The following is a 26,137-nucleotide window of genomic DNA, read 5'->3' on the forward strand; positions in this document are numbered from 1 at the left end:
TATATTAGTTTATGTGTGGTGAAAAGATAATAAAGAAAATAAAATAAATATACCAATATAAAAAGAAATATTCATTTTGTTTTAAATTCATTTAATATTTTAAATCATTTTTAAAATATATTACCATAACATTTCACAGCCATATGATCTTATTTTCATAAAAGTTCACAAAATTTGTAATCATTGTTAACACATTTAAAGTGCCTTGATACCATACTCAATTGTTAAAAATCACGAATTAAATAAACTGCCAATTTTTTTATTGTGTTACACGTTAAATAAAAATGTTTTATAATGCCATATGAATCTATATAATTTTATGAAAATGTAAACTGGTAATCTGAAAAGCAAGTAACATTTTGATATTCAAAAAGTTTTTCTTACTCTGTAAAAATTAAGACGATTAATGCTAAAATAAAGTAAATGTTTTTGGAAAAAGGCTAAATTGTGATATTTTTATTAAAGGAAAAAGACAATATATTGCACAAAAAAAAAACTATAAAACTTAATTTATTTCTATGTAGTGTTTGTTTTCAATCTTTATAAAACTAAATAACAATCATCTATTTAAACATTAAAAAATACTATATAATAGTATGTAGATAAATATATATACAGATTTTTAAATTTTTTTGCCATTTATTTTTGTAAGTTGTTTTCTGTTTATTTTATCGAAAAATAGTAGTCCTGCATTCTTTTCAATAGATTCTGGTGGTACTTGGAATACTTGTAAAGGAGTTTCATTACTAATAACTTGATTTGGCATAACATAAGCTTCCATTTCTAATTTATTATCTAAAATTGAAGTAAAAAAAAATTATGTATTAGCTATAAATTCTAATATTATATTTTTATTTTAAATATTTGGTTAAATTAATCATCTTTCATATATACCGCTTGTTTCTCCAACTATGACTTTATAAAAATGTGTTGGAACTGCTACATTATTATTTCCTATGACTTGATATTTAACATACATCTTTCCATCATCTTCTTTTTTAGGTAAATAAAGTGGTCCAGTACATACGTATACATTAGGATAAGTTTTTGTTAATTGCCTTACATGAATTTCTAAACGATTCCATGAATCACGATTAAATCCATTTCCTACTTGAGGTGCCATATTACTTAAATAAAATGTTTCATCACAATGTTTTTGATGTTTTCTATGATTGCCAGCAGCAGCCAAATGACCTCGATCAAAACCAGATCTTCGGTAATCAGAATTATCAGATCTAAAAAACTGATGAATACTGGGATCTGGTCGAAAATCACATTTCGAACGATCAACTGATTCATTCTTTTGAATTGATTCTGGTGTTAAATGCTCAAAAACCCAATGTGCAACACGATTTCTTCTATCATAAGATAATACATAATCAGAATAAGATCGAACATTATCTAAACCTGGAAAGCCGTATTTCATTATTTGTGAAACTCGTCCAGGAATCGTTGCAGCATCTTCACCATTTTCAACAGGTGCTGGTACCGCTGCAGATACAGTGGAAAAAATTGGCAAACATGGGGCTGTTTTAAACTGAAGTCAATTATTTGAATAATTTATATTACGTATAAAATATGTTAACCAATTTTTTTAACTAACCTCTTGAAAACTATGGGAGTTGCATTGCAAATCATTCAAAATTTTTCTTTTTTCGAAAAATGTACCTAACAGAAATGATCCACTTGCTATAGTACTTATCAAAAAAGTTTTATTTAAAAGTATTCTATTCATAATTTTTATATGAATAATGTATGATAAAACTAAAAAGCCATTATTTTTTCAACTAAAGAGTAAAATACCTGTGAATGCTATTCAAAACAAATAAACATGATATTTCGCTTTAAATATGACATTTACTTGAAAAAGTTTCGCAAATGTTTTGATTGTGGAACGTAACTGTGTCATATTACATCAATACAACTAATTTAACTATTGTGGCAGCAAATTATTATTTTGAAAATTTTGATATTTGGAAAACCTACAGAGTATCTTAAAATTAACATTATTCTCGATGTTACACAATAAATAAAATAGCAAATAACAATTTATGATATTGTTTCTGTATTACATCTGTTGTTGTTACGTATACATATTTGAAAAATTCATTGGTAAAAAAAAAACGATATTTTAAATTCATCATTATTAATTCAAAACATTAATAAGCTTTATTTTTGTTTTTGGAAAATGAAGAACTGTATAAATGCAAGAGCCTTAAAATAAAAATATAAATTTTTTTTGTCAGCTGTGACAAGAACTGAACATATTGTATACATCTTTCTGTATAAGCAGCACATATCAAATTTTTCGTCACTTATTGTAATTTCATTCATCTAATTTATATTATATACAAAATTTGCTTTAAAAGATAACTCTTTACATAAAAAATAAATTTTAAAATATTGTAGAGTCAGCCAATTGCTTTTAATTTGACACCAAAGCTGCCAAAATATTTTATTCCGACCTAAAACATTTGTCAAAGCTGCCAGTTGTCAAATTTGTTATAACAGAACATTAAACAAAACAAATATGAAAGTCTAATTAGTAATTATACAAAATATTTTGCTTTAAAATTAAAGTGAATTTAAACAAAGGGTGTGATTATTTGCTTCAATAATTAAAAACGAAATCAATTCGCTTTAAATTCCCCGAATATGTAAATTAAATAAAAATTTAAATATTGTGTACAATTTCCAAGCTTAAATAATCTAACAAAAATTTATAAATATAAACAAAACATAAGTTGGCTGTCAATCCACAGTATTTTAAACATCGCGCATCCCCGTTCCCGTTTTCTAAAAACTATTAAAATAATCTAATCACTATTTCACTAGATGCCAATTTCACACACAGACAAATACATTATTATAATATGTACAATCAAACATACATCTTGCCTTACTCAATCTAGATGATACTTTAAGAACTAATTAACAAGAATAGAAGCTAGAAGGCAGAACTATATTGAAGTAATAAGAAGCCAAATTATGTGTATCGATTGATTTTATTTGAAGAGTATCAAATTAATAAAAATCAAAAAGAAAAAAAAAATTATCAAAGAAAATGGATATTGAAAAGTCTGAATTTGAGGATGATGATACAAGTAAGTAATTATAAATAAAAAGAAGTTCGATTTTACTTAAAAATCTAAAACTCAGTTAAATTAAAAATACAAATTTGTAAAACTTAGCAAAATGGCGTCTTTCTTTTCACATTTATGTTTTTTGGATTTTCAAAGCCTAATCAACAATTTTATGTTATATTTTTTTGATAAATCTTAGATTGCTACCAAATAAGTGATGAGGGTGAAGAAGATTATGAAAAAAATGAGGAATCAAATAACAATTCAGACGCGGCTTCTCAGTTTAGTAGAGGGCCATATGAACGAGCATGGACGACAGAAGGTGATTTTATACACATTTACCTATTAATTCGAAATTTCTTTATATTCCAATGCAAATTTTTAAGAATAATGTAAATATTTAATGTTTTAGCAACGAGGGCTTTAATTCATATACGTGGACCAATGGAGGAGGAATTTTCTGAAGGACGAGCTAAACGTACTTTACTTTGGATACAAGTAACAAAACAATTACATAAAATGGGATTTCGGTATAGTGCTGCAAAGGTTCAAAAGAAATGGCATAATATTTTGATAACATATAACAAAAATATTGCCAAAAAAGAAGAAACAGGTACTGTTGCTTGGGAATTCTTCGAAGATATGTATTTATATTTGAAAGGTAAAAAAGCGAAAACCTTCGAATATTTTCCGGAAAAACCAATTAAACAAAAAGTACAACAACAATCGAATTTAGATCATCAAACAGAATTACAACAACAAATGCAACAACAACATCAAATCATTCAAAGACAAAGGTCTCAAGCTAGACAACGATTAGAGCAATCAAAGCACCCTCAATATCGTGAAAAGACTGATTCAATTAGAAGTGCAACGCCTAGAACGTCACAATATTATAATGATTCTTCAAATACAAATGAGGAAGTACAAATGATGGATGAAGAAGATAGTTCCACAAAACGTCCAAATGAAGATGACAATTATGAACAACCAAAGCCAAAGCAACAAAAAAAAATTAATAGTTTCGCTGATTACTTTTATGAACAGCCATTAGATCGGCTACCATTAGAAATTTCACATGTTGAAGGCGCAACTGAAGAACCCAAGTTTGAGAATTTGGATGAAGATCCATTTTCTGACACTGACTGGTGGAGAGATTATTTTAATAAAAAATTAGACACTGAAAAAGAAAAAATTAGTTTACAAAAACAAATGCATCGTGATGTTATGAATTATAACAAAATGTGTTTAATGCAACAAGAAAAAATTGAAAGAATCAAAATTGAAGCTATAAATAATTTAACAGCCACATTACAAAAATTGGTTGAAGTTAAAACTCATAAAAAAATTTAATGAAATTTCCATTTAATTATCATTTCAAAAGATGTTAAATATACTTAAATTGATTTCACTACATAGTTGTAAAATGAAATAATTCTTGATACCTATAAAAAAAATACTTATAATGCCATATAATAAATACATAGGAACATAAATCTCAGAAAATATGTAAATTATCAGTATTAAGACATAGGCAAAAAGACATGATTCTTAAGTCTAATAGGTTAGACCTTAAATTAATTTTAATATATATAAGTATATAATAATATTTACTTTCTGGTAATAAAAAAAAATTGTAAGCATAAATTTTTTTTATTTAAAATATTTAGAACTGAGAAATACAGAATGCTCATCTTCCTTGCTTTATTCTTTGATTTGAATTAGGGTGTGAGGGGATACATTTTGAATTTAATTAAAAATAATAATAATAACCAAAATATGTATTTGTGTACATACATATGTGCTTATATAATATGTAGTTAGGTATAAATATGGCCTGTTATATGTTACTATAAACAGCATTGTTATAATTTAATGATGCAGGAAAATGATTTAAGTATGGGCATTATTCACGCACATATAACAGATATAACTTTTTTAGGCTCTGTTTAAACAATGAACACATCCATTTCTTTTAATTGTAAATTTCAACAAATGCCAAACGCATTCATCCGTTTATTTTTGAATATAATTTTTCCATACCCCTATATTGTCATATTTTTTATTAAAAAGCAAAAAATTAAAAGAGCTAAATAAGCAGCTCATCTAAAATTTTTTTTCAACTCTTTGTTCACAAATTTACTTCTAAAAATAAAAAAATATTTTTGTTATATTTGAAATGATCTGTCACATCCAGAAATATTAGAGCATTTTTTTTTCTTAATTTTTCAAATTTTTCATTCTATTGATTCTATTGATAACAAATTTCAATAAAAGTGCTGAATCTAAATATTTAATTGCTTTAAGGGCAGCGAAGTGTCAATATTTGATTATGTTTATATAATTATGCATATGTAGTTTCGTTGCTTGTAGTTGTAAACGGCTTTTATTTGTCATTTTCACATTTGTTTTGTTTTAAATTCAATTGACAATTCGCCAAGAGGAAAATATAACCCGCGTAAAAGAAATAAAATTAAAAATAAAAATGACTTCTACCTTAGACGATAAATCTAAACGCTTAAAAAATATTAAAGAAATATCTGAGCTGGATGTGTAAGTTCGTTTGAATTATTTGCCGATATTCCATTATATTCATTTAAATCCATAATTTTCACATGCATAATTGATTCTAAAAAGCCTTTGACTTCAGTCTGTATTTAATATTTTAATTTTTCTAGCACCGATTGGAAAAGAGTTTGGCAATTAGTATCTGGTATTCATTATAGTACATCAGAATCTTTAGTTAAAGAATCACTATTTGAAAAAAGTAAAGAAATACAAGATGGATTATTCCAATTTAAAAAGCCGAAAACTTTTAACAATGATGACTTAGAAAAACTTTTAAAAAGTTTGAAACAAGAAAAATTATTGCCGTTTACAACTAAACTGCAATATATTTTGGTAAGGCTCTCAATATTTTATGATAGTAGGTAGGAAAGACATGTTTAATGAATTTTTTCGAAATGTTTTCCTTTTTTCAGGACTTAGAACCTGCACAATGTTGGGATGTCTTATGCTATTATTTGGCCAAAGAGTTTCGTGGCACAGCTAATTCGTTACCACTGCTGACAGCCACTGAATCAAATATGACCAAATTTTTAGATGACATTTGGCGATATTATACACTGCAAAGAATGGTCTTTCTGAAATTAGTTAAAAATCTTTTGGAATTTTATCAAAATCAATATCACCCGTATCATGAACAATACAAAGAAATTTTAGATAAAATTACATTAGAAAAATTAAAAACGTCCTATTTAAAGCAACTTGAATTTCTAATTAAAGAAACACCTCCGTTGAAATTAACAGGGGGAGAGTTTTGGAATTATCAAGCAAAATTATGTGATTGGAATGAAAGAAATTGCAAAGAGACTATTGAAATACTTCATATACTTATATTAATTGTACATTTCGTTGGAGTTACAGTGGAGGAAGTTACGCAGTTGATGGAATACTTTAAAATGCATTCATTTGGAAGGCAACAGCGCTTCTTGAATGAATCAAATGAATTACATTTACAACTAATAAGAAAAATTGGATATAGTGAAATAATTTTATTTATGAAGTGTATTGATGTATCACAGAAGTACTTTAAAAATTATTTAATTTATTCCAAATTAATACACGAATTTTTTTTTTAGAGATACTGATTCAGCTTGGATATATAATGTTATAAAAAATTTAGATGAAAGTATAACTTCTATAAAACATGGACCATCCTCAAGTCAACTTTGTCCAGAACATGGTCCTCTTTTATTATCATGGATGCTATTTAATTTTCGTGTTATTGATTCTGAAACAGATGATATCGCAACGAGGAAATTCAGGCAATATGGGGGAAAAGCTGTTCAGTTAGATGTTTTTAATAGTTTTAAAAATATAGTCACACATCAAATGTTTGAAGATGACAGTTTAATAAGTAGGGTTGCTAGAAAAACAGTTTACAATTATTTAAATCATTTATGTGAATTATTCGATGATGGTTCAATTGGAAAACATAATGGAGTTTATGATTTATTGAGTGAGCTTTTGCACACGCCGTTGATAGCAAAACATTTTGTGCAGAATGAAGGTGTTATACTTTGTTAATTTAAAGAGTTCTTATAATTTTAACTAATTTTTTTTCATTTTAGATTGTGGAATTAGATCGCTATATACTGGGTTACTGGAAAATTTTCCTATTGATTTTTACAGTATTAGCAAAATATTTTTAGCCCTTTCAAAAGCCGGGAAATATAATTTTGTTAAGGAACAATTTCAGCAGTTGCCAATTTATACAGAATTTTATGATGAATGTAAACATAAATTAATGCCATTAGGTAATGATGAATATATAACTACTCAACCGTATACGCCATTTAAAGGAATTGATTACGTTATTCCAATTAAAACCAGTGCAGCGATTTTAAGCCACGATAATGGTGCTTTTGTTCATTTCAGAATCCCTGTCAATTATTTTGATGTCTTACAAAATGAAATGAATAATCTTTTGAGTTACGTTACACAATATGTTGAAATTGATGTAAATCGGTTTAAAAACATTAACGCTGGGGTCGAATATTTATCTTTTGTGATAAGTAAGATTGAAAAACCTCAAGATATAGCACCAGAAATGGTATTTCCAACGGAAATGTGTATTGATATTTTAAATAAATTTAAGAATATATTTAATCCTCCTATCGAATTATTAGCAAATTGTCTAAATGTGTGTACATCTTTACTTAGCAATTTCAAAAATGAAATTTCATCTCGTATTGCTAATTTAAATATTTTGCCATCAGTGACGAGTGAAAATTTGGATTTTATCAAATATGCACAAGGAGTCAGTTTTGATTCAAATATAGTTGGAACATATTTGATCAATTATGAACGCAAAATTGAAAAATACGATTTTTTAATATCTTATATAAACTTTCTTAAAGAATATTCTAACATAAATATGGAACAGGTACGTTTGGCCTAAAAGTATTTGTCACAATTAAATTACAAAAATTTTTTTTTCCTTTTTTTTCATAGGTTGTCCCAAACAATTTGTTTGTATTTGAAATTCCGGGTTTAATATTTCTTTTGCGGGAAGTGTTTCCTCATTTGCATTCATGGAGATTCAGATCATCTTTTGAAAGAAATCGAATTTACAAAGAAACATTGGAATACTTCTGTGAAATTTTGAACATACATATAAAAAACTCAGAAATAACAAACCAGAATTCAAAGAAAATTTTGAAAGACATTTGCATATATAATCTTCTAAATTCAGATAATGGAATAGCATTACTTAAGTATGTTATCGATAAAAAAATTATCGTAGGACTGAGTTAACAATTACATTATTTTTTTCAGATTTATTGCAATAGGCAATCCTTTCTTACAAATGTCTATGGAAATGGAAGCAAATTGGTTAAGTTCTTCCTCTTGTGGGGTAATACGTTTAGTTAGATTATCGATGAAAATCTTAATGCATTTACTTCGATTAAAGTCTTCATTGTTTAATCAAAATGGATTATCTCCACTTGAAAGCTTGATATATGCGCAACCTAAACAAAGGGATACCCTTAGAATCATACCAGTCGTTACAAGTTATATTAATAACATTTTCGACAGATCCTTACCAATACTGTCCTGTCGATTGTTGAGACGAATCGCTCTTGAATTCAATATGTCTTTATTAGCATGCCTTGATATGGAACCAGATCAAATACGGTTAATATTTTTACAAAGTTTGCCAGATGATTTAGAGTCAGACGATCTAAAAATAGCAATATTGGAGTTTGTTGAAGCATGTATTGAAAAGCAACCAGGTTTAACAGAAGCATTTTTTAAAATTAATAATGAAAAAGAAAAAAGGATTTTTGCTCCGAAAAAGGAGTTTAACATTGCAGATAGTATAGTGTTCTTCATGGAAATTTATCTTTCGAGTGTTCTAGAAACTCCAGAGATAATTGAAAATGATATTCCAACAAGAATAATGTCATTATTTCATTCTCTTTGGAAAAGTGGAAGACAAATTTTAGTGAAAAATTTGTTAGAACAGAAAACTTTTTGGAATTCATTGTGTAGCCCGTTGTTCGCAAAACAATTCAAACCTAAAATAAAAGCTTACAACCAAATTTTAAACATTTTGGGTATGGAAATATTTATAAGTTCATCAGAAAATAATGTTGATGAAAGTTTACAGAAAGTTATTGATAAATTTTTTGAAAAATCTTTCTTCGAAAAGTGGACTAAATTTGTTTTTGATTTGCCAAAGATTTGTGTTGAGGATTATATTGCCGACGAAACCCCAGATTGGCTGTGTCGTCTTCAGTCATTTAAGGAATTCATTGTAATTATTCTAAAAAAAAATCTAAAGGATTTTGAAATTCCAAATTCACAAAAAAAATTTTTAGCTATGAAGACTTTGGAAATTTTAGGTAAAATTCACATTTTTAAATTTTTTAAACAAATCAAAATGTAATATTATTTACTTAACTTTTAGTTCAAAGGTCGGAATATACTGATGATCTCAGGCCGTTTGTCATTCTTTCAGAACTGTATTTAATAGTTTTAAATAGTTTTAACCACACTTATACTCAAAATTTACACGAAGATCAGGAAATGCTTACATTTACAACGAAATTACTTAACAATTTATCTATTTGCTACGAAGATTTGCACATTAGAGCTAAAATGTCCTGTTTAGCGATAACCATCAAAGCAGCAGATTTATTAGCTACTGAATTGACAAAGGATATTCACAATGCTTTAAATTTCCTTTATCCTATAGTCAATATAATATGTTATGAGCTTAGTGATTTAGAAAAAACTGTGAGAATTGAGTTGCATGATAAAACGGCCGGCTACAACCGGAAAGAGAATCAAGAAACGCAGTCTCAAAAGTGTAATTTTAATGATGAAAATACACCCTTAATATTGAGTTTAAATTTATTAAAGACAATTGCAAGTATTTTTCATGATGAAGGTCCTTCGAACTGGGATACTCCATTTCATTCAAACCGCGTGTTCAATAGGTTGCTGAGTTGCACTGCATGGATTATTCAACTAAATTCTAAACATAAATTATCAATTGAACTCTTGGATGTTTTAATAGTATTTGCTAAAGGAAATTGTTCACACGAATTTTTATACTGTGACATTGGAGATTACTTATGGTTAAAACTTATTCCACCAAAGGAACTCACAGAAAATAATTATATGATGCAGCAGAACCTAATGAAACCGAATCAAAACAGATGGCTGGTTGAAAATTGGTGGCCAATATATTCTAGAGGAATTGAATTAGTGACTATATTATTAGAGAAACACCGTTATCAGTTTTTAAAAGATGTTTTATTGTTTGTTGGAATTCACGAAGAATACTTAATGGATTGTATTTTTTTGGCGAAACAATCTTTGGAACCAAGAGCTATGGCATTGATTAAGAATGTGATTTACATGATATGCCTTCTATCAGAATATGAAAGTGAATGGCAGTTAGATCACCAGCAAAGTTTATATAATTTAAAGGTATTAAATACATAAAGTGCTGTTGTCACTTTTATTCTCTATACTGGTAATAAAATTTTTACTTTTACTTTTAGAAAAGTGTTCAGTTTCTGTTAGGACATTTAATATCACTGTTTAATCAACAAAGAAATCTTAGAAGACTGATGCAAGGTGTTAACGTACAAATAGATCCAATCAAAGAACTTAATAACACATACTTTCCTGACGACATAGTAATTATATTAAATGAGTAAGTAGTGGATACCTAACTATTTGATTTGGTTTTAGTAAAAATAACAACTCTTTTTATAGGCTTGTTGAGATAGTAGCAGTTTGTGCCAAATGTTTATTAAATTTCAGTCCCAATTTATTGAATTTCATATGTGAACCGCAATTTTTAATATCAAAGTGGGAGTTCATATTTGACATACAATTTGGACCACCCAAGTTGAATGATTACAGCAATCAATTAACTTTTGGTACGGTTTTAAATATTGTTGGAATTTTAACAAAATCACTAAACTTAGTAAGTAAAACAGTTTTTCTTATTCTCATAGTCCGTTTAATTTTGTTCTATATTTTCTTTAAATAAATTTAGCAAAACAGTTATGGTTTCAATGAAATTCCTTTGAATGAAATCCCCGAGAATATCACGGAAACTCAATCAACACGATCTGTATCTTCTAGTGAAAAAAATTGTTCAACTAGGGTACACTTTAACAAATCCATGTCTATAGCATCGGTTACATCATCTGTTACTGCTCCACCGAATGAAATTCTTTCAAATTTAGATGGAGAATTGTGTCAAATGGCTTTAGAAAAAGTTCTAACTTTAATTGCTTGTCAAACTTTTCTTGCATTAAGAAATACAAATTTATCTAATAGAGAAAAACAATTAATACGACGTGAAATAACAACTGAATTAATAACTTTTCATGAATTTGTAAGAAAAAAAGTTTTAAATGATTTTCGTGACCATCGCGATATATGGCATCGTAAAAAACGAGGAATAATGATGATGCAAATAAATACAACAAGTAACAATGGAGAAGAAAAGTCTTCGACAAAGAAAAAATCAAGTGCTTCAACAAAAATTTCTTCAAGTGGTACATCAAAACCATCAATGAGAGTTGATGTTGTTCGACGACAACATTTACAACATCATTTACAAAATTTGAATTCTGGAAAACAAAAACAAACTTTCGATATGTCGGTAAATTTAAGTCCTATAATTCAGAAATCAGATAAATTAAGTAACCCAAGTTCTTCAACTCCCCATATTGGTAAATCTACAGTACGTAAAACATCTTTTGACGATAGTTCTATTAAAGTAATTTGTACAGAAAGACCAACACATGATGAAGAAAACGAAGAAGAAATTCAATACATTGAACCAATTGAACCTCGATATACACCATTATCATATGTTCAATTGGTTGAAGAAGATTATTTGCATTTCCTTTCAAACATTTTTCATGTAATTTGTCAAAATGATTAGTTTTAAAAAATGAAAAATTATATCAAAAAAAAAAAAACATATTTTTTGCTAAGTGGAAAATTTTAAATTTAATAAATAAAGAATTGTAATTTTTATTTTAGTTGTTTTTCCATTTTTTCGGAAATATTTATTTAAATAGGAAAGTAGAAGGCGCCAAATAACAAGTTAGTTATATACAAAATGGGAGGGGAGTTAAATGACCGTAGGTATTATGTTCAATTTATAAAAATGATAAAACAAAATTATCAAAATAATGAAATTAATCAAATGGGAACTGATCAGTTTTGGAACTTTAAATTCTTTTTTGTTACAATTTAGAATTTTTAAATTCCACTCTTTTTAAGTGAATTAAAAAATTGTTGACCTAAAAACTTAACTTCTAAAACTTTCTTTAAGAAATCAAAGTGACAAAAATCAAAAATTATGGTATCATACACATCAAAAATCAAAAGTTGTGGTTAAGACGGTATCATACTACATACAGGAGTGATGAAAAAAGTCAAAGTTGTATTTCATATTTTACTTTTAATTTTCTTTATTAAATAGCTAGTACATACTTGATTCATCTATTTACATTGTTAATTTATTTTTAAATTAAAATTATTTCTTTTTAGCACATATCGAACATAAAGCTATATAATAATTAAAGATCATTCCTTCTTGTTTCCTTAATTTATGTGTATGTAATTATATTAAGGTTTGTTAACAATAAGCACTTATTTTATCTATTTAGAAAATAATTAAGAAAACTTTGGCGTAACAAAATTCTAGCTTTTCTTCTAAACTTAAACTCATAATATAAGTATTTTATTTTAATAAGAGATTTAAAAATTAATTAAATAATATACAATTTTGTTAAATTGATTTGTATGATTTTACAGAGGGAAATGAAAAATTTTTAGCTACAATGAATTAATTTTAAAAAACTTTTTGCATTTAATTTTGAAGTTTTTGTGTTCAAATTGCACAGAAAAAAAAATTAAGGAAATATTTGAAATATTTGCAGAAACCATAGAATAAACCAGATTTAATTTAATTTTTGAAATAGAAAGCAAATGTTATAGATAATCATAAACTTATCTTTGAAATTAGTTAAAATAATTATCGCTAATTTGTAGACTAAAATTTTCTATTACTAAATTTATGATTTTGTTTCACATACATTTATGCTTTCAAATACAGTTTAAAATTAATATTTTATAAATAATTTATTTAAATAAATTTAAACAATAATTTTTAACATACAATCTTATTATGTGTTCTATATATTTACATTAAATATTTTTTTATAAGGCACATCCGCTTTTTTTTTTGTAATATTTTACGTTAAAATATAAACTTCCATTGGACGGACTGTTTTGATCTTTTGATTACCATTGATTATTTATGGGCCTATAATTGACAATTTACTTATATCTATCAAGTCTTGATTCATTTTTCATACAAATAACTTAAAATTTAATTAAAACTTAATAAAAGAAAATAGATTATTGAATTAAATAAAATAAAATGAGAAAGGAAGCACAAGTAAAATTATAAAGCACAAGTTTTACAAAAATTTTTCAAATTAAAAGTATGGCTAAGTAGTTCTTAAGAAAATATAATTTTCTAAGTAATAATTTTTAAAACTAAAAAATTTAAAATTCAATACTACTTACATATTTTATAAATATTGAAATTTAACATACAAATTTTAATGAGACAATAGAATGACAGTACTATACAATTATTAATATTGTATAATTAAAATAATATTTACAATAATATTAAATTACATTGTTGTTTCAGAATCTGGTGGTGTATGATAATTTAAATTATATGCAGGTGGTCCATTATTTAAAAATGCCATAGATCTCATACTTTCTCTAGATGCTGATCTTCGACTTTGTAATATAATTTGTGGTTGAGATTGTATTATACTAGAACTAGGTGAAACAGGTGATGGTGGTGGTAATTCATGTTGATTATGTTGCACTTGTGATGAACCAATCGATTGCTGTTGCTGTAAATGTACTTGATATTGTTGTTGATGTTGTTGATAATGTTGACTAGTACCATTATATAAGTTTGTATTACTTGCACTATTACTTATATTACTAGAACCATTTCTATTATTATTACTATTACTATTACAACCACCAGTAATACCAGCAAAAACATTTTCTGTAGTTGGATTATATGAACTTAATGGTCTTGCACCATGAAAATTTGAATAACTTGATCTAACTGATGGTGGTCTATTATTATATAAATCATCGATATGTTCATTATCATTTGTTGTTAAATTTGATGTAGAATGTTGATATGTTGGATTATAATGTCCACCGATACTGTTACCAGAATTGTTATTACCATTATTTAATGATACACTATTATTATTATTATTATTAAATGATATATGATTTGGTGGAGGTGATGGTAAAATTGGTGATGGACTATTATTTTCTAAATTCCATGATGTTGGAGATGGTAATTGAACTGGACTACCATTCATATTATAATAAATTGGATCTGGTGGTATATTTTTTGTGAAACTTTTATAATTTGTTGCTTGACGATTTAATATTGAATTAGCTATAATTTCATTATTTAAACTTTGTAAATTTGATGCGGTTAATGTTAAATTTTCAGTATGTGTAAAACTTGCAAATTGTGGCTTATTTGTTAATATATGTGCATTATGTTGATGATGTTGTAAATTATGCTGTTGATGTTGTTGTTGTTGTTGTTGCTGTTGTTCAATTAATTTTGTAACTGGATTTTGTTGATGAAATTTACGTCTTGAATTTCTTGTACTATTACGGCCAGTTGTACCAGAATTACTACTGCTACCATTATTTGAGCTACTACGTCTACTTGTTGTTGATTGTCTACCATTTGATCCTCTTGTTAATGATCTTCTTTTAACTCGTCTTGGTGTCATAGGTTTTGGACTTAAACCACTACGATCATCAATTGGATCATCATAGTCTAATATTGTATCGGTTCGTCTACGTAACGTATCAATTGGTGTTCCATATTCAATTGAATATAATGATTGCCTATGTTTAGATTTTTTACTACCGGCAGTCACTATATTTAATAAATAAAGAGAGAGAGAGAGAAAAAACAGTATTTAATATAAAAAATTGAGTAAATATTTTGTTTCAAAGATAAAGCAAAAAAAAAAAGCTTACCACAGCATTTTGTTTTTATTTTTAATTATTTTAGTTGTTCTTAAAATATTTTGGATTTTTTTTTAGATACACAAAACAAAAATTTATATTTAATTTTTTAATTATAAAATAATAAGCTTCTTACGATGTTCAATTTTAAATTAAATTTTTTTTTTTATTTTCTCAACGTATCGTGCTAAGCTGGTTGAGAACAGTTTTCAATATTAATTTCTTATTAATAGCTACCTATTATAAATTAGACAAATTTTTATTATACTAGCTTCCCATTTTATTTATTTAAGGCGTATCTAAATTTTTATCATTTGCTCGTATAGAGAGCATTTATGTTTTTTCATTTCCCGCCGATATTTGCTCACACACTTAATTTATCTCAATATTTGACTTACATAAAAGTATGCATATACAAATTAAAATTCCAGCATTGTAAAGCGTATATGGCAATACTATTTAAGAGAATTAATTATTTTGTATTTATTTTTTTACAATCAACCGGCCTCGAGTAATTCAAACTAGAATTATTGATTTTATAAATTGTAGACCTGCATCTGGTCAACTTTGCCTTCAGTCTTTATTTAAAATTTCCAAAATAAAATTTGTGGTAAACTTTTTTCTTTTTTTAATAAAAATTTTCTAATTATTATAAAATTTTTTATTTTAAAGAAATCAATAAACCAAAAGTGCAGAAATAAAAAATAAAAACCAAAAATTAAAATTTATTAATTAAATATTTTGAAAACAATATTGAAAAAGAATATTAATAATTATTAACTTTTAATACTGCCTTTTCTGTTTTAGAAAACAGAAACAAAATTTACAATAAAAATAAAAAAAAAAAAAATACCCAAACTCCGATTGTATTACAAGAAATTTTATTAGTCACCTCTTTTTTAAAATATTAAAAACAATTGAAAAATAACTTAAAAGAAACTAAAATAATATTGTCATACTATGTTTTTTTTTAATTTTATTAAGTATTTTAGGATAATTTGAAGGCCTCCCCCCCCCAAGACCGAGTTTAATGGCTGTACAAAAATAAAAATAAAAAAAAACTTTCAATTACGGTTTCATTCAATTCAATTTCTATATTATTTTTTTTATGCATATACGTAAATCTGTTGTGCTCTTAGATTTTTGGAAGGCCATGTCGCAACCGGTTAAAAATATATGAAGGAATATTGAAGAATTTCAATATTCCTTCATATATTTGAAAAAATCAAAATTTTTCTTAAAATCTGACCTAAAATGATAATTTTTTTTTTTTGTTGAATTTTAATAATTCTAACTCCTGAAATTTAATTTAAATATTGGACCATTGTATATACATATGTTCTTTCACCTTTAATTTTTAATCAAACTGACATTTATTAAATGTGAAACAGTAAAATGAAAATGAAAGCCTAAATTCGAAAATGTAGCAAAATTGTTACTTATTAACATTTAATTAAGCTTAAACACATAAATTGCTCAATTTTATGTAGCAATTTACAGCATTCTAGAACACAAATTAGAAATTAATTTACTAAATTAATTTTCGTCATATGGTCAATAAATAAATACGAGTATACCGTAACAACTACAAATATTGGCACCTTTATATTTTTTATACAACTATAATTATATTTCACAATGAGTACAGCATTTTACTCCTTATTTTTTGTTTTTATTAAAAAATTGGAAAGAAATTTTTCGAATTACCTGTCTTTTGAAATGCATGAATAACTTTTTATCTATACGTAAGTAGCTATACGTAAGTAGCTGCAGCAATATGAATAATTAAACGTCTATCTAGTTCTTTAAGACAAAAAAAAAACTTAGAACTTGCAATTAAATATTTCGACAGTGTCATAAAAATTATAGCTCCTAAGGTGCCAATTCAATAGAAAAGTGTTAATTTTTGTAGACTTTCTGATACCAATAGCTAGATATGATATATGCCAATAGCTTTTCTTATATGTCAAGAGTAATAATAGTTGTAATTTTTAAATGTCACTAATTGTATAGCATATGCCAATATAATTATATAATTTTTGGTAGATTTTTTTAATAATTTAATTAAATAAATATAAAACTAAATAAATTTCAGAAATAATATATTGTAATTTTAGAAAATAAAATCCAGATAATAAAAACGCAATCGAATCCGATTTATAACATTATATCTTTCTTATGAGTACCAATAGCTGTGATTTTTGCGCTATATTTATGAAATTGTCACTTAGCAATTTTAATTTTAGGTTATGCGTTTATGTATTTAATGTATAATTTATAGAAAGCCATTTTTTATTTAAATTAATAAATAAAATTAGAGAAAATGTTAAATTAAAGCAAATGATTTAATTATAAAAAAAAACATTTGTTTTTTTTTTTTAATTAAATTTAATTTTTATTTTATTACGATTTTGTTTCTTCTCTTTTTTATTTTAATTTTTTTTTTGTTTTCTTGAATTTTTATTATTAATAATTTGATTTATTATAATTTAATTTTTTACAGACTTACAAAAACAAAAAATGAAAGGAAAAAATAAAAAAAAGATTACATTTAGTGAAATATTTTTATACGCTAACATTATTCAAATTTTTTTTTTTTTGTTAATTCAATTAAATTTTAGTTTATTTCTTCTAAAAACTACAACAGTTCTAAGGTTTTTAACTAATCTACTAATTTTTTTTTTTGCGTTTTTGTGTGTGTTTTTTTTCTTTTAATAATAAGAATCAATAATATTATTATTTGAAATTCTATATTATATAATAATTATATTTTAAATATTTAATTGAAACAATGCTTTGTGAATTTCTAAAAAAAAAAACAAATTAATACACCGATACAATAATTATAATTTTTATATTTAATTTTAGTTTTTAAACTTTTTCAATTTTTTTGTTTTCCTGAGAATTAATTTTTATTTTCTAGTTTTATTCAAACTATTATAATGTTGGATTTTTAACAATTTTTTATATTTTGAATTCATATAGAATTTTATTTAATTATTACGTATATTTTCACTATATTTTTTATTAAATTGTTATTAAATTATAATTTTCAAATTGTTTTGCTGAAGAAGTTTTCGTTTCGTTGTTTTAAAAACCAATTAAAATTTTCATTATAGGTGAGTTGATAATTTCATATATTAATCTCTATTTTGTAACAAAATAAAAAATATATTAAATATTTAAAAAAAAAAAAAATTATAATTGAAAAAATTCTTTATGAAGCGGACGGTATTAAATTTACTATTTATTGAAATGTCAGTGAAATTTGACAATCAAATTCAATAATCGAATTCGATAATATATTTTGTTGTACTCGTTTGCAATTGTACTTGATATTGTATCAATCGATTATTGAATTACTATTTTAAGATTTACAATTGAAGACACGAATGAATGAAAGTGTCAACTACAGTTTTTGTAATTCTACAAGTTTCGAGTAAATTTACCGTTGTTTCAAAGCATTTCAAAAAATAATTCAAAAGTGTGACATAACAAGTTTTAAAGATAAGCTATCTCTTAAACTGAGTAATAATGACGGCAATAATAATATTATTAGCAATAATACTGACAATCTTATGAATAATGGTGCCAATAACAATAATATTGGCAAGTATTCAAATTTCATCCAGGGCGAAACATTCAACGGGACCGTAAAAGCTCAAACTTGTAAGAGTGGCGAAACCAATGCGGCGACTTTTCAGACTACTCCAATTCCCATCTTGCCTTCACAATCTTTTATAGATCCACTTGTTCCACCAGTTGTTCGTATGACAAAAAAGGCAGTTGAGGCTGGTGACAGTACGTACATTTTGTCTCGCTTTAGAGACAGGGTTGTCTATGAAAACGTTAAGCTTTATCTGGCTTACTTACATGACGCGGCGGACACAGTGCATCATGACGGCAAGACTCAGTTCAGCATAAAAGTTTTCATAGAAAGTGAGGGTCTCCCCTCTGATTACACTCTCCTCCTGAGACTGTACAAAAGATTTCATGAAACTTTAAATATGCAACCTGAAAGTGTCGAGAAGGACCTTCAGACTTATCGGAAACACATGAAGAGTAAATGGGTTGATTACTTACAAAGAATGAGGGAATCAAACGATAGGTTTTTTCTTCCGTCGGGATCCTCTAAATCACCATCAAAATGGTTTAAATAGTGACGGACCCACCCTTAAAGCCTCCCATAGTAGTCTTGTGACTATTCGTCCCATCAAATCATCTGTTTTCCCTAACATATTTTACCATAATTGCAGCGGTTTAAGAGGAAAGCTTAAAAATCTCTTTATTGACGCTAAATCTTGCAATTTCAATATTTTAACTCTTACGGAAACGTGGTTGAACGATTCTTTCAAAAATGAGGAAATACTTGACAGTAATTGGTCTGTATACAGAAAAGATCGTGATTATACAGCTACTGGTCAATCCAGGGGTGGGGGCGTTTTGATCGCCGTCAATAATCGGTTACCAAACCAATTGGTATCCACTTCAGTTTTTTCCACATTCGACCATCAATTTATCAAAATATACTCAGGTAGAATCTATACCTATGTGGGAGTGGTTTACTTCCCCCCTAATTCTGACGAATCCTCTTATAACGATTTCTTTACCATATGTAACGAAATATTTTCACAAATGCATGAGGATGATGAGATAGTTGTTCTAGGTGATTTTAATCGGTCGGCTTTATCGTTTATCAACGATGAATGTGATAACCATCTTCTTCCAGTCAACTTTATGGAAGACATCGATTTTAATCTCGTTAGTACGTTCTATGGGAACGACTTGCAGCAGGTGGTACGTTACCCAAATGAAAGAGGTAATTGGTTGGACTTAGCTTTCTCAAATGCCTATGACAGCATACGGGTTCGACTTGCTACAGACGAAGAGAACCTTTTCAAAAATTCTATTCATCATAATGCAATTGTTCTCGAATTTCCTAATAACAAACTTAAGTTCTCTAAATCTTACAATAAAGAGATTGTATATGATTTTCTTAACGCCGACTACAACAGCATCAATTATGCTCTTAGCTTAATTAATTGGAACGATATGTTCCATCAGGACAATTTAGACAATATTATCTCCGATTTTTACTCTATTTTGTTCAGATTAATTGACGCCCATGTTCCAAGAATCCTTAAAAAGGATAGACTGGCGGAACCATGGTTAGACCGTAATTTAAGACAATTACGTAATCGGAGAAATAAATTATACAATAAAATTAAGCATTCTAGGGACAATAACTCACTTATTAATGAATATAATGAGTTGGCGAATGAATTCAAAAATAAATCCAATGAGGCATATGATATTTATATCCAAAATATAGGCAGCTCGATTTTGGGGAACCCGAAAAGATTTTTTGACTTTGTTAACTCCAAACGTAAATCGTCGGGATATCCGAGCTCCATGAGCAAGAACGGGTTAATATCATCTTCTAACTCTGAGATTTGCAATTTTTTTGCCGATAATTTTCAACAAACTTATAGATTAGATTCTCTTTCTAATTATGTCTATACCCCCACTAGTATAGATAACGGTCATCCCCTTTTTAAAGATGTTCATCTTTCAGTAGACAACGTACTTCAGGGTATTTGTGACTTAGAAACCAATAAAGGACCTGGACCGGACCTTATACCGCCTATACTTCTTCATAACTGTAGACACAATTTATCATATCCGCTTACTTTGATTTTTAACAAATCATTATCCTCTGGTTTTTTCCCGTCAATATGGAAAACTTCATACCTCATACCTATTCATAAAAAGGGGGATAAGACTGCGGTTGAAAACTATAGGGGAATTGCCATTCAATCTGTCATTCCTAAATTACTTGAAAAATTGGTTACGGGTATAATTGCACCCATTGTTAACCCATTACTAAATAATGAGCAACACGGCTTTAGGACTGGTCGCTCTGCGACCACCAACCTTTCAATTTTTACATCCGATATTCTTTCGTTTATGGAAAGAGGGTTTCAAGTGGATGCGATATATACAGACTTCAGCAAAGCTTTTGATCGCATTGATCACGTTGTCTTAGAGCATAAGCTAAGACAATTTGGTTTTAGGAACCCACTATTGGGATGGTTAAAATCTTACTTCACTGAAAGGACCCAATTTGTCAGGTTCCAGGGTGTTAAGTCGAAACCTATCCATGTCTACTCTGGAGTTCCCCAAGGAAGTCATTTAGGCCCTATTCTTTTCAATATCTTCATTTCTGACCTCTCTCAGTGTTTGGCGGGTGTTCCGCATCTGATTTATGCTGATGATCTGAAAATGTATCATATTGTAAGGGATATTTCTGACACTAATTATCTCCAATTAAAGTTAGAACATCTAAATTCTTGGTGCGAGACTAATAAATTAGAACTTAACGTTAAAAAATGTTATGTTATTAGTTTTTCACGTAAGCGTTCAAACCTCTTTCAAGAATATTCACTTCAAAACTCCATTTTAGAACGCGTTGACCATATTACTGATCTAGGTATTATTATGGACAGTAAACTCAATTTCAATTTTCATTATGATTCTATTGTTTCTAAAGCAAGCAAAATGCTAGGTTTCATTAAGAGGAGAGCCAGAGAATTCAACAATACTGAAGTAACTAAATCCCTCTATTGCTCCCTTGTTCGTTCTGTTCTTGAATATGGCAGTATTATTTGGGATCCGGCATTTTCTGTACACAGAAATAAAATTGAGTCGGTTCAAAAACAATTTTTGTTATTTGCTTTGAGAGGCCAATATAACCCCAATGACTTCCAAAATTTTCCTTCATATAAAATTAGACTTCAATCCCTGAATATGTTAAGCCTGGAGTCACGCCGGTCTTTGTTGTCTTCTTGTTTTACCTATGATGTCCTAACAGGAAAAATAGACGTGGACTTCATTAGAGACAAAATTATTATCAACAACGACGTCAGACCTACCAGACATACTAAATTCTTAAAAGAATATACGCATAGGACTGAATATGCTAAAAATGAACCAATAAATAGATGTTGTACTGTATTCAATCGTTTTAGTCATTTTTTTTCACCAGTAGTTACAAAATACACCTTCAAAAAAAAAATTCATAATTCACTACTGACCTAGTACAATATCATATGATAATTATACGTATGACCTAATTGTACAATTATTAAATCATATTAATATTAAATACCTACTCAGCATAAATGATAACATAATAAAATTCTTTCTTTTTATTTATTATTTTTTTTTTAAATGTATCATATTACATTTGTGTCATAAATTCATTTAATGTTTTGTTAGTGTAATTCAACTTAGTCTATAAGTATGTATAATGTATATTTTTGTCAATTATTGTAAACTATGTAAATTTTTGTAATTATGTAGCATCTTGCTTGGTGCAAATTAAATAAAATAAAAATAAAATAAATTTTTTGGAGAACCGGTTTTTTTTTTTGCATATGAAAGATAAACATAAAAAACTTCTATTTTTGCAATAAAGTCTTTTACGTAAAAATTATTAGATTAGACCTTCATTCACACGTGTCTTCAATTATTCAGTATTAAAAAATGAGTTTAAAATTTTTGTTGACAAAATTAATTTTAATTGAAAATAAATTGAAATTTTTTTAACAAAATAGAGATTTTAATATTTTTTCTAATAGGTAATAAAATTTAAATATTTCTTTAAAATATTTTTATTAAATTTTTAATCTATGTAATATGATTTAAGTATATTGTTTTTTCTTTATCTTTGTCAATAAAATATTTTTGTTTATATTTAATTTTGAACGTTTTCATTTTTAAGTAGTTATAAATTGACATTTTTTGTGATAATGCATTCTCAATAGAAAATATAAGGTATCTATACCTAAAAAATGTCAAAAATATTTTTTTTTTAAATAATAGTATTTATTTAATGTTAGAGAATAAAAAAATTATAAAGATTTTATATTTCATTATTTTTTATTTAATTATAACAATAATAACTGTTATATAAATTAATATTTGATAACACATTTATAATTTTTTATATTTTAGAATTATTAAGCTTAATAAAAAATAATGTGGTTCTGATATTAGCTAAATAAGTAATATTTGTTTTTTTTTCGTTTTTGCTCTTGTATAATTTCATTTACATCATTATGTATTAATTATTTAAATATATAATATGTATAATTATTCCAAATTAAATTTCATATTGCCATTTTCAAAATTGTAATAGAAATTTAATATTGTACTTAACTGGTTTTATTTTTATTAATGTTTGCAAGAGAAATGTTAATATTTAAATTATTGTTTCAATTAATAAGCAAAATTTTGTATTTAATAAGCAAAAATTTTTCTGCTTTTGTATATTATTAAAATTCATATGTACAGTTATTCGAAAATATAGGTTTCAGAAAAATAATGAAAGTTTCAAAAAAAATATTAAAGAATTACAAAAAAATTTTTTTTTTTTGTAATTTTGTAATTGTTAATTTGTTTTTTTTTTTGTAGTCATAGGGTAGCACGTCCAGTGCAGAAACTGTACAGTTCCGTTACGTCCAATCGAATAATTTGCTTTAGAAGTTTCATGTACCCATTGCCGGACATATGGCTGAGGAACGTATCAGTGCTTATCAAGCTCACGTTTCCTGAACCATATGTGGCTCAGCGGACAGAGAACGTGTTAAAGGCAAATCTGTTATACTGAAATAAAAGTTTTAGTATACATATTTTTCTATATTTAGTGTGTTTCAAGTTTTGTAAATAAAAAAAAAATATATTATGGAATAATTATACACTCATATTATTTGTAATTATTATTGAAATTTTAATTATTTTCTCTATTTTTTAAATATTATATTTATATGTTAATATTTAATATCGTTTATTATAATAATTAATTTTTGTGTGTGTTTTTTTAAGGCAATCCAATTTTGTTTTGTTTTAATAAGTATTCATGTATAATAATAACAATAATATGTTTTTAGACAAAATTTTAAATATATATTATATACTTATTAAAATAAAATAAAAATAAAATAAGAATTAAAAATTTTGATATATCACAGTTATAAATATAAATTAAAAGAATAAAAATTATTCTTTTCGCAATTTTATATCTACAAAAAAAAAAAAAATAAAAATTTTTTGATTTTATTTTATTTATTTTAGAAAATATTTATTAATTAAATTAATATGCGTAGAATGTAAAATGAATTTAATAACGTACTACAATATTAGGGAATATTAAAATGACCATATAATAAATAAAATGTCAAATTAAAAAATCGATTATAATTTATAATATAATCGATTATTATAAATATTCAATCTTGTAAAAGAGTTATTCAATTTCGTTCTCAATAATTTAACGCATCTACTCATTTCTTTAATTTGTTGTTCTTCATGAAAAATGCTATTGTGAATTTTCTCTAAATTACTGAAATTACTGTACACATAATAAGAAATTTTATTTAATTTTCTCTTGTAAATGTCATTTTCAAATTTAAAATACACACAAGCAATGAAAAAAAAAATTACCATTATAAAATTAGAAAAAAAAAAATTTAATTATTTTATTCAAACATTAAGCAAATATTTAAAATAAAAAAAAAATTTTTTTTTTTTAGATGAATTTTTTTTTTATTAAGTTAATAAAATGTTTTTGTTTTTTAATTATTGAATGAAATGAATTGTGAAATTAAATAATAATATTGTATATAAAATTTTTAGTGCTATACAGAAAGCAATTTTTTATAATTACACTGTAGAACTACATTTTTTGAATGGCGCTGTTTTAAATTAAATAATTTAACCCTCTCTAGCGAACTAGTAGTTTATTGTGTAATTACAATAATATTGTCTTCGGTATATTACTATAAATTATATATATATACAATAATAATTATAAATTTTGAATTTATAAAATGATTTTATAAAGAAACAAGAAAAAAAAAATAACACCAATAAAATATCAAACAAAACTTTTTGTCTTAAAATATTTACCACATTAAATTTTCAAAAAAATAAAATTATTTTTTTTTAATAATCGATTTCATTTCTGGTAAAACTTTTCAGCTCTACATAAGTTTCATTATATTGGGCTAAATAAATATATAAAAATAAAAATTATAAGTAAAATGAAATAAATAAAAAAAAATTTTTTTTTTTGGGTTTAAAATTTAAATTAAATTAAGTGTGTATTAATTTTTTTTTTCACAAAAATAATGACTGTATAAACAATTTTAATATTATGATTTAAAAAAATAAAAAAAACGAAATCGTGTAAAAAGAAAATTTTAAAATAAAGCAAATCGAAATAAAAGAAAAAACTCACAACAAACACGAATTTTTATATTATTTTTTTCTTTTTTTTTTTGTAAATGATTATTTTCATAATGAACAGAAAAAAATTAAAATTAAAAAAAAAGCAAATCTTCTTTTTATTTTCTTAAAATATTTAAATTTAAAATTCTATTATTATAAAATAATTTTTATGTGTTATATGGTATAACACTTTTACGATATATAAGTTGAATAAAATCGTAAAAATTTATTATTGTCTTGAAAATGATGTAAGCAACCTAATAATTACAATCTGAAGTAATATTATTTAATTTTTAAATTTGTCGTAAGTGATTTTACGTAATATGTATACGTAAACGTGGTCGTATATAACACTTATATTAACATATTATAAGGAAATTATAATAAAATCACAATTATCGTAAATTTATTATTTAAATAAGAAAATAAATTGTATATAAAAGATTTAAAATTAGAATATGTAAAATTCAATAATTTTATAACACTTTTAAGATTTTTATTTTAAAAAATTTTACTTAATGTTTGAAAAAAATATTTTTTAACGAGCAATTTAAAAATCATCAATAAGGAAATCAAGCACATCATTAAAAAATTTTCGTGTATTTTTTTTAAATTACTAT

The 26,137-nt window shown here is 25.7% G+C and overlaps 4 protein-coding genes across 10 annotated transcripts in view; 2 read left to right on the plus strand and 2 right to left on the minus strand.

Annotated features, from left to right (window-relative positions):
* Positions 1-480: 480 nt before the first annotated feature.
* LOC129614646 (endonuclease G, mitochondrial) lies at positions 481-1,804 on the minus strand. The gene is made up of 3 exons (XM_055529376.1): positions 1,604-1,804; positions 895-1,537; positions 481-795 (listed from the first exon to the last, which is right to left on the minus strand). Exons 1-3 carry the CDS (start codon positions 1,733-1,735, stop codon positions 623-625), a joined length of 948 nt encoding a protein of 315 aa, XP_055385351.1. The 5' UTR covers positions 1,736-1,804; the 3' UTR covers positions 481-622.
* Positions 1,805-2,581: 777 nt separating this feature from the next.
* On the plus strand, positions 2,582-4,707 carry LOC129614648 (uncharacterized). Its single transcript, XM_055529377.1, has 3 exons — positions 2,582-3,104; positions 3,283-3,405; positions 3,496-4,707. The coding sequence occupies exons 1-3, from the start codon at positions 3,065-3,067 to the stop codon at positions 4,434-4,436; spliced, it is 1,104 nt and encodes a 367-aa protein (XP_055385352.1). The 5' UTR covers positions 2,582-3,064; the 3' UTR covers positions 4,437-4,707.
* Positions 4,708-5,503: 796 nt separating this feature from the next.
* LOC129614614 (nucleoporin Nup188) lies at positions 5,504-12,111 on the plus strand. The gene is made up of 11 exons (XM_055529328.1): positions 5,504-5,636; positions 5,762-5,984; positions 6,065-6,669; positions 6,725-7,155; positions 7,217-8,031; positions 8,100-8,362; positions 8,424-9,493; positions 9,559-10,586; positions 10,661-10,815; positions 10,878-11,091; positions 11,164-12,111. The coding sequence occupies exons 1-11, from the start codon at positions 5,569-5,571 to the stop codon at positions 12,061-12,063; spliced, it is 5,772 nt and encodes a 1,923-aa protein (XP_055385303.1). The 5' UTR covers positions 5,504-5,568; the 3' UTR covers positions 12,064-12,111.
* A 913-nt stretch (positions 12,112-13,024) lies between these two features.
* The window catches only part of LOC129614667 (sodium/potassium-transporting ATPase subunit beta-1-interacting protein), a 128,147-nt gene continuing 115,034 nt past the window's right edge, over positions 13,025-26,137 (minus strand). For 2 of the 7 annotated variants that reach the window (XR_008697394.1, XM_055529428.1), the window contains 2 exons: positions 25,197-25,294; positions 24,404-24,639 (listed from right to left, as the gene is read on the minus strand). Coding sequence is in view for 5 of the 7 variants with exons in the window: in XM_055529428.1 (XP_055385403.1) it covers positions 25,233-25,294 (62 nt within the window). In the remaining 2 variants the exon portion in view is untranslated. Of the gene's footprint in view, positions 15,136-24,403; positions 24,640-24,883; positions 25,295-26,137 lie in introns of those variants that run through there. The other 5 variants (XM_055529427.1, XR_008697393.1, XM_055529424.1 and 2 more) reach the window with 5 other exon arrangements.

The sequence above is a fragment of the Condylostylus longicornis genome, unplaced genomic scaffold (genome assembly GCF_029603195.1).
Source record: "Condylostylus longicornis isolate FDR11 unplaced genomic scaffold, ASM2960319v2 ptg000114l, whole genome shotgun sequence".
Classification (NCBI taxonomy): domain Eukaryota; kingdom Metazoa; phylum Arthropoda; class Insecta; order Diptera; family Dolichopodidae; genus Condylostylus; species Condylostylus longicornis.

Excerpts from the sequence above, each read along its gene's own strand:
- LOC129614614 (XM_055529328.1), top strand. The coding sequence starts at position 5,569 with ATGACTTCTACCTTAGACGATAAATCTAAACGCTTAAAAAATATTAAA. Across the intron at positions 8,363-8,423 it reads AATGGAATAGCATTACTTAA|ATTTATTGCAATAGGCAATC; the intron begins GTATGTTATCGA and ends TATTTTTTTCAG. Across the intron at positions 10,587-10,660 it reads AAAGTTTATATAATTTAAAG|AAAAGTGTTCAGTTTCTGTT; the intron begins GTATTAAATACA and ends TTTTACTTTTAG.
- LOC129614646 (XM_055529376.1), bottom strand. The coding sequence starts at position 1,735 with ATGAATAGAATACTTTTAAATAAAACTTTTTTGATAAGTACTATAGCA. Across the intron at positions 1,538-1,603 it reads ACTCCCATAGTTTTCAAGAG|TTTAAAACAGCCCCATGTTT; the intron begins GTTAGTTAAAAA and ends AATTGACTTCAG. Across the intron at positions 796-894 it reads CATAGTTGGAGAAACAAGCG|ATAATAAATTAGAAATGGAA; the intron begins GTATATATGAAA and ends CTTCAATTTTAG.
- LOC129614648 (XM_055529377.1), top strand. The coding sequence starts at position 3,065 with ATGGATATTGAAAAGTCTGAATTTGAGGATGATGATACAA. Across the intron at positions 3,105-3,282 it reads ATTTGAGGATGATGATACAA|ATTGCTACCAAATAAGTGAT; the intron begins GTAAGTAATTAT and ends GATAAATCTTAG. Across the intron at positions 3,406-3,495 it reads ACGAGCATGGACGACAGAAG|CAACGAGGGCTTTAATTCAT; the intron begins GTGATTTTATAC and ends TTAATGTTTTAG.